The 8,241-nt window shown below is 38.0% G+C and overlaps 1 protein-coding gene across 1 annotated transcript; it reads left to right on the top strand.

The window, feature by feature from the left end:
- The first annotated feature begins 940 nt into the window (after nucleotides 1-940).
- Nucleotides 941-2,572, top strand: LOC133395926 (heat shock factor-binding protein 1). The gene is made up of 3 exons (XM_061665236.1): nucleotides 941-1,088; nucleotides 1,159-1,225; nucleotides 1,863-2,572. The coding sequence occupies exons 1-3, from the start codon at nucleotides 1,044-1,046 to the stop codon at nucleotides 1,976-1,978; spliced, it is 228 nt and encodes a 75-aa protein (XP_061521220.1). The 5' UTR covers nucleotides 941-1,043; the 3' UTR covers nucleotides 1,979-2,572.
- Nucleotides 2,573-8,241: the final 5,669 nt, after the last annotated feature.

The raw sequence follows: 8,241 nt of genomic DNA, 5'->3' as shown, positions 1-8,241 counted from the left end.
GATTAATGTATTATCATAAATCTGTTAAGAACTAGTGATGCTTTAACGCACTCCGGGAAAAGCTTTTACCTTTCAGTATTTTGTTGCCGTTTCATTTGTCGTTTTTACGAACCAAGATGTTTTACTAATTTAAGATAGTTCTTTATTCACTTTTACTACTTCACCGCAGGAAAATGAAAAAAATAAACTACGCGTTTCTAAGTGTACAAATCAAAACAACGTAGTGAAAGTGAACAGTTAGCTATGATTAATTTCGGATTATTACTATTCTTTTTTTAAAAAAAAAAAAATGAGTTGGAAAAGGTTACACACACCCAGGAAGACTTATGTCACAGTGCATTTAGCGTTGTGTAGTGTGTTCTCGAAAATTCCATAGTACACGATAACTTTATGTTTGATAGGTTTCCCGAATGGATTACATTCAGATTAAAAACCTCACTGCTAAAGATGAATTGTAGTTATGTAACATCTATCGTCTGTCACTGCAACGCAGATAACCTCTTATATAACACTATAAAGATTTAAAGCGTCAGTGTAGCCCTGGCGAATTATTATAATTATACATAGGAATATTCCAGTTGGTCAAGAGTTAACAGAAATTGGCTCCCTTCTGCAAACATGAACGAAACAATGATTCAAGCGCTCAAAAAGTAAGTTTACATCTTACCAGAAATAGTTAACTACAACCTTCACACAGGCAAAATTATTTGGCAAGAACACATTTAAAGCTCATAAGGGATTTATTTTTACATGAATATATGCTTATCTATTAGATACAGTTCACACTTGAAAGGTGAATACGGAAGACTATTGCACATTTAACAGTTTAATCACCCAATGTTTCGCTATTAAACTTTTATTTTGAAGTGGTAACTGCGTAAAGCGGAAGTAGTACTACTTTAGAGACGCTAGCTGAAGTTGAATCAAAGTTGCCGACGGTTCGCAGCTAACGCTACTGATGAGCCACTTTCTCCTTTATTTACATGAAAGAAAAAAAGGACGTTTACTGCACGCGGAGCGGTGAGCGAAACGCTTGCTAAAGGATGTCAAAAACTGAGTGCAAAACGGCCGAAGAGATGACACAGGCGGTAGGTTGTCATGTCGTATCGTTTTTAGGGATGGACTGGCCACAAGTCTGATTTTCATTGCTTCTTACAGATGGAAGAAACAATGCGGCTACTCCGGGAACGCTTCCAAGCCATCTCCGAACATTTGGAAGTGAAAAATATCCTTGCTAAGTTTGCTGTTACATGCATAGAATCAACTTTTGAGTCGATGCAGAAGTCCTCGATGTACGACTGATTCGTGCTACGTTTTCCAAAATAAAAATTCCTATAGAAACGAATAGCGCTATGTAACACATTTAACTATTTCTTCCAATTTTTTAAAAACCATTTCGAACCTTTCCTACCACAGAATGTGTAGCCAGCCCAGTAAGGGCGTATTTGAGAACCATTCCCCCCAAAATTCCCAATTTCCTCAGAATTCCAAATTTCCCATGACAAGATTCCCAACTGAATAGAGGTCTTTTCCAAACGTCTTTAGTCGTTCCACATTTCCCAACTAATTCGTATCATTTTAATGTTAAAGGGCTTAGTTAACTCAGGATGTCGAGGATTCTACTGTATTTGTGATAGTCCACAAATTACCTCCAAAAGTTGTATGTCAAAACCCTCGTAAACAGAGGACCCCTGTATAAACAAATATTGTATGTCTGGGTGGCGCTAGTAGGAGTTTTAATTCAGGCGTCACAAAAAAAAAAAAAAAAGCTTCATCCCCCTCCTCCCACCATCCAATTGTTTTCCAGACGCATCAGTTGCATTTGAGAAAGTGGGAACGTTTTGAGTCCTTGACTAAGGCACTAGACGAGATGGGAACACGAATCAGCGGTCTGGAGGAAAACGTGACAGAGCTCATGACGCAAGCCGGCATGGACGATCAATCCATTTCCAAAGTGGCCGACCTTCTTTCTCAATAGACGCAACTACACGGATGTCGCTCATCAAGTATCAAATGCCGAACAATCATGCACACCTTCACTACCTCGATGCAGCAATTAAAATCCTTTTTTTTGGTTTTGGTTTTTTTGTAATTGAATATTCTATTTAGTGTAGGGTGCTGAAACTGCTAACTTTGACACTTTAAAACAAAAATAGAATGCCTTTATGTGGTTCTTTTAACAGTGAGCAATAAGAGAACCACGCTGTCACAAAATGTTTTGAAAAGAAGTAAAATAGTTCTACAGGTGCATCTCAATGAAATTCAATACAACGAAAAGCAATTTATATCAGCAGTTCACCTCAAAAAGGGAAACTGGTAAGTTAAGATTCACTGCACACACAGTATTTGTATAATTTGTATATGAAATTAACCTTTTGAATTGAACTACTCAAGAAAGTTTTTCTACGATAGGGCAACGTACTGAAATGCACCTGTATATCTGAAATAAAAACAGTTGAAAACAATCTTCATGAATCAAGAAAATGAATTTCATGAATGAAGAATCTTCAATGAATCTATCTATGCAAGTTATATAATATTTTCTTTTCATCTTCTCATCATGTTTTACCCAATTGCCAAAATATGCACTAAAATGTGCTTTTAAACATGATGTATGGTCTTGCCAAAATATGCAAATAAATGCTTTCAAACATGTATCGGCTATTTTTCTTTGAAACTGGTGCATTGGCGCCAGCTAGTGGCGTCACCATCTCATTTCTGGTCATTTTTGCTTGCCGCTGTCCATGGTACTGATTTGTTTTTCAATCCATTACTATCCTTTAGTCTAGACATCATTTTTTATATACAAAATATTTGTGTGTTGATGTATGTCGTTGAGGGGTGTGGCCTAGTGACTGGCGTCACTCGAATTGTTCCTTTTTGTTTTTTCCCTTCACTCCAGAGGTGGTGTATCTGCAGCTCGCTCGGAATTCAGAACAAAAAAAAAATAATAATAATTGACCAAGCGAAAGCTTGTAACTATAAAAAAAAAAAACTCGCGGCCACTAATAGGCCAAGGTAGCGCTGTAAAGTCAATGTAAGTGCAGTTTCAGCGTATGACCTGTAGATGTCAGTATTTCTCGAAACGACACAGTCCATTTGTGTGTCCACTAGATGGATGTTTGTGTACTTCAGAGAGTAAACTAAAACACAGTTGCCAGGATGCTGCTGGTCGGCTCTGTTGCTATGGTGACCACAACTGTGGATTTGTCTCTTTAGTAGTTGTTGTTTTTTAAAATTGTTTTGTGTGTGTGTATTTTTAGAGGGTCTAGGGGTGGTTCTGTTCCTAAAATGAAGGGATTGTGAGCACAAGCGACACTGGCATTGTTACAAGACAACCGCGACAGTACACAACAGTGTGAAGTGGCGAGTGGGTGTGTGTGGCGGAGAGGCTGAGAGCTTCAACCTTGCGGGTGCTCTCCACTGGGACAGACGGGTCACTCTTCACTCTGGATTGTGGGGGAGCACTTCAGACAGTATATGCGTGTGTGTCTGTGTGTGTTCGCCTCATTAAGCCTCTCTCTAATAATACTTTGGCCCTATTCACTTAGCTGGTGAAGTACAATGTAAATGCGCTTGTAGTTTCAAGTGTCTTCCTCTCGGTTTTCATTCCCATGCGGAATCCATATGCGCAGTCTGTACTGTATGCCTGTCACTACTCAATTTATATGTAAAAATAAAAGTTAAACTTCACAAGAATGTGACATTAAAACAAAAAATCCCCCTTTGTAAAACATAGTGTTGTTGTTTCATATTTTCTTCAGCTCACCACTGTTGGTGTACCACACAACAAACGACCTGCACTATTGCTTTGTTGGGGCTAACGATTCACTTAAATGATTCCATTAAAATGTGTTGCATAAACAAATGAAATTTGTACCTAGTTAAAACAAACTGTTCTTATAGATGAAATGTTAATGTATTGTCATAAAAAGTTGAATACAACTGAATTGTACTTGGGCACTGATTTTTATTTATGTGCGCCACTAGATGGACCCCACGTACCACTACTAATACAAGTACCCCAGTTTTGAGGAAAAACTGCTTTATGGCACCCTCCTGTTAAGGTCCCACACAATAACGGAACCCATTTGCCTTTGGCACCCACCATCACCAGGCAGAGGAGCAGCTTTAGTAAAAGTAGCCATCTAAAGGAGTAGGCGTAAATAGGTGACAGGCATACACACACGCATGCATACATATGGAGGGTGGGGCGGGTGGGGGTGCTCCCGAGTGCTCCCGACCACCTGAGGCTCTTTGATACCTGGTGTGCTTTAATCCGCCATGCCGCTGCCCACTTTGAAGTGAAAATCCCTGTTACCTTTCATTCTCGCTCGCTCGCTCGCTCTCACGACACACACACACACACACACACACACACACACACGCACACACGCACGCTCAACCTGCCATCTGTTATCTTTGTCACCGTAAATTCATCCAGAAACACCAGACTCTCATTCATACATTCTATTTTATTCCATTGTGCCGCCGGCAACCTGCGTCTAAATTTAGCCCCGCAGTTATTTCAGGGCCTTGATAGCATACATCACCTTCAGTCCCATCTCATATATTTCCTTCGACGTGAATAGAAAATGTCTTCTGGCACGGAGGCCGTTTCAGGTCTTAGGGATGTGTGGGTGTTGAACACTAGTACCTTAACCTGTCTTAAACCTAAACTATATGGATGTATATTTGATATCGGGCACTTTTGATTTTCGTTTCTGTCATCACCACCACACTGCACTATGTGATAACATGTGATGGTAATGACATTTTATATGTTTTAGCTAACTGTGCTATGCTGGTAGAGTTAGCTTAATTTTTTATTTTAGCTAGCTAGGCCTGTACAACATTTTTATATGATTATCAAGTTTTTACAGGAAAATCTTGAAACATTAACACTACAAGTCGTTTGGTAATGACATGGAATAAAAATATTATGTGACTTAAGGATACAAATAAGGAAAAAACTTACTCTTGCAGTTATCGAAATGTCTGACTTCTCTCTCTGCCCTAGCATGTGCTTGAGTGACAAGACAAAATGACACAGGGAATTAAAGAATCAGATTTTGAATAAACTTTATTGATCTGAAAATGGTCAGTAAATGACAGTAAGGACAGCAACTTTAAGGGACAGACATAATTTAGTAAAAATAAAAGGCAGAATTTGAAATGTTTTGTATAGATGATGAAAAACAATTAATTCTATTAAATTTTAAGGAATTTATGGTAAAAGTAGGACTATTTTAGCTTTTTTTTTTTGTAGAAAGATAGAGCTTCATATATCCAAACCCTATGCTACGGACAGGGTGAAAACTGTAAAATACCACCATAAAACCACTAAAAAAAATGTCAAAATATACTAATATTAACATGAAATTTTAGACAACAGCTAAAATTAGGCACCCCGATATAGTAATTTATTAATTGAAAAAAAAACTATTTAAATATATTTTTTCTTTAAATTTTACATCAAGGACACAAAAAAGGCCCTTAATCAAATAAATGCCCATATAGAAATGATACTCATTTATTTCCCATAACACACAATATTACAGATGTTACAACACACCTATATACATGCTCATATGGTGGATTTAAAATGCAAAGATAATTTTTGATAAAACAACAACATACCTGCAGCTAGAAGAACTGAAGCAAATATTATTGATACATATTTGGAAAATAAGATGCAACCAAATAGAATTATGTCAACAACCATGTGTTTTAGGGCTGAAGTGATTCATCGAATAACAAATCATTCAATTACAACAACAACAACAACAACTCTACACGCTCATTCGGTGACGCCCACATCACTCACCAGGCCAGGCCCCACCCACCCTTTAAAGCCACACTCGTTCAAAGTCACAGATATTATAGTGTGGAATGTGAGGACGATGAGCCCCAAGTGGACAAAAATAATACCTGGAACTCATGCATATTTTCTTGTTTAAAAATGCAAAAGCAATTTTTATCCAATTACTCAATTCATCGATTGGGTATAGTTAGAATAATAATTTTTTTTCCAAATGTTTTCGACAGCTGCAGCCCCAGATTTAACCCACATATTGATCGATGAATGCTTAGAAAAACATAAATAACACTCGAAAAAATGATGAAGTACAGTACTGGAAAATATCTTTTGCATTTATATTCTATTGTAACCCCTTCTATAATGATAATCATTACAGGGTCATTATATTTTGGGGTACTTCCCTCATCTCTGTTAGTGTGTTAGCATGAGGGAAACATGGGTGTGTCCTGGGGATCAGCGCCTGGCAACCCAGCCTCTATTTGGTCACCATAGAAACTGGCTCAGCTTCACTTGTAGCCATGGTCGTGTTCTCTCGTGACAGGTATGTACAGTATGTGCAAGTCGGTGTGGTTGGACTGTGTCAAGAACGCCTGATGTGAGGGCAGCTCAGCACATTCTGGAAACAGACAGTGCCAAGAGATGAAAAGCAAGTGTGTGTGGGTGTTTATTTTGGTTTCGTACAACACACTGAGTTCTGTTTTCAAGGATATTTCAATTATATGACAACACACACGTTGCTTAAAACCAGTGCAAAATGCATGATTTGTGTACTATATTCATGTCTGATTGCTTTGTATTATCAACATTGTTTCATGTATTTGTTGCTACATCCTTATTATTATTTTAAAAAAAGAAAAAAATGGCCTACAGCCAGAGTTTACTAAAACAATGCAGACTATACAATACAATATACATAAATTGGAACATTCATTAACTGTACACATTACTTTAAATACTTCAAATAAAGAAAATAAACTATTTATCTCAGTTCATATGTCCGCAAACTGATGAGATATAGTGAACTGCTAAGTCAATTTTTGCATTTGTGAACTAAAACAGCGGCTATGTTGTCACTTTTGCCCTGTCCTAACCTACAGTAATTACTAAGGATGCACCAATCACACTTTTTTTCAGAGTACGAGTGCATGTACTTACATTAGAGTGCTCGCCAATATGGAGCAGTTGGATATCTTGCAATAGTGATGAAAATGTGTTTTAATTTCATCAAATTATTATTTAAAAATAAAAAAAAACACAAACTATTTGGGGCATCAACTTGTCGTTACTGAAATATTAACATCCAACTGCTTGTTTATCTAACAATCTTAAAACTTAAAAGTAGCCTGTAACACAAGGCATTTCAGTCATGTGCGTGGTGTCTCAGTCTGAACACTAGGGGGCACTATTTAAAAGTAGAACATACAGTATATAGGTGACGAAGAAGAACAGTAAAGTGCCGTCGGTGCAGAAGTATCAGAGCATTTTTTGTACACGTATGGATGTATACTTTCTTAAAAAAAAATTCCTTTACATATTGTTCCTATTCTGTATTATGTTTTTATTTTTATTTTTATTTTTTTTTACAAAAGTCAAGGTACCAACGTATACCGGTAATGTTTGTTAATATCATATATTTTAATTGATAAATTTGAATTGGCATTGCCAAATAAATTGATGAATTTGATGTTGTAATCCATCTGGATTTGCATGCAACAAGGGCCCCTGGCCATTATATACCAAGATCTTGTGACATTTACATTATTAGCTCACTTATCTCATAATAGCTGCCAGCGAATTACATTTTACAGGTGTTAAAATAAGCGCTTGCATGGCGCTCGATGAAGCCTTGCAGCTGCATTAAAGGTGTGGAGGATCTCTTCAATTTCTTCTCATCCCTCATTTCATCCTCTTCTTCTTTGTCGTTAATGTGGCTAATTAAGGATCTGTCAGACTGCGCTCTCCTCTCCCTCTTTTTCTATATAGAGTCACAGGAGCGGAATCATTGTCTGATTCGAGGTGATCGTCATGGTTGCCTCCCCGACCCCGCCAGCCCTTCCTCATCCCTCCCTGTCTACACCCCCTCCCTCCCACCGCTCTCGTTCCCCTCCCTGTCATGATTAAGTGGCTCATTGCCCAAGGTGCTCCATCCATTGCTCTGCTTACAGACAGGCTCATTAACATCTGCCAACTTTATCTGCGGACACCTAAGAGTTTGTTAGCTCGCAAGAAAGAAAGCCTGGTTGGACTTTTTCGGGGCCGTGATGTTTGGACTTTAGCCACCATGTTGCTCTGGGTTTTGTACGCAAAGGAGAGCTTGTTTCAGTTGCATGGAGATCACAGGGTGGAAGAGAAAGAAAAACATGTATAAAGGGATGCAGCAAGTGAATTGCAAAGGCGGGCATCATATGAAGAGCAGTTTA

This window comes from Phycodurus eques, chromosome 20 (genome assembly GCF_024500275.1).
Source record: "Phycodurus eques isolate BA_2022a chromosome 20, UOR_Pequ_1.1, whole genome shotgun sequence".
In the NCBI taxonomy this organism is placed as follows: Eukaryota; Metazoa; Chordata; class Actinopteri; order Syngnathiformes; family Syngnathidae; genus Phycodurus; species Phycodurus eques.
Note: the sequence above shows the minus strand (reverse complement) of the source record. Positions and strands in the feature narration are given on the sequence as shown.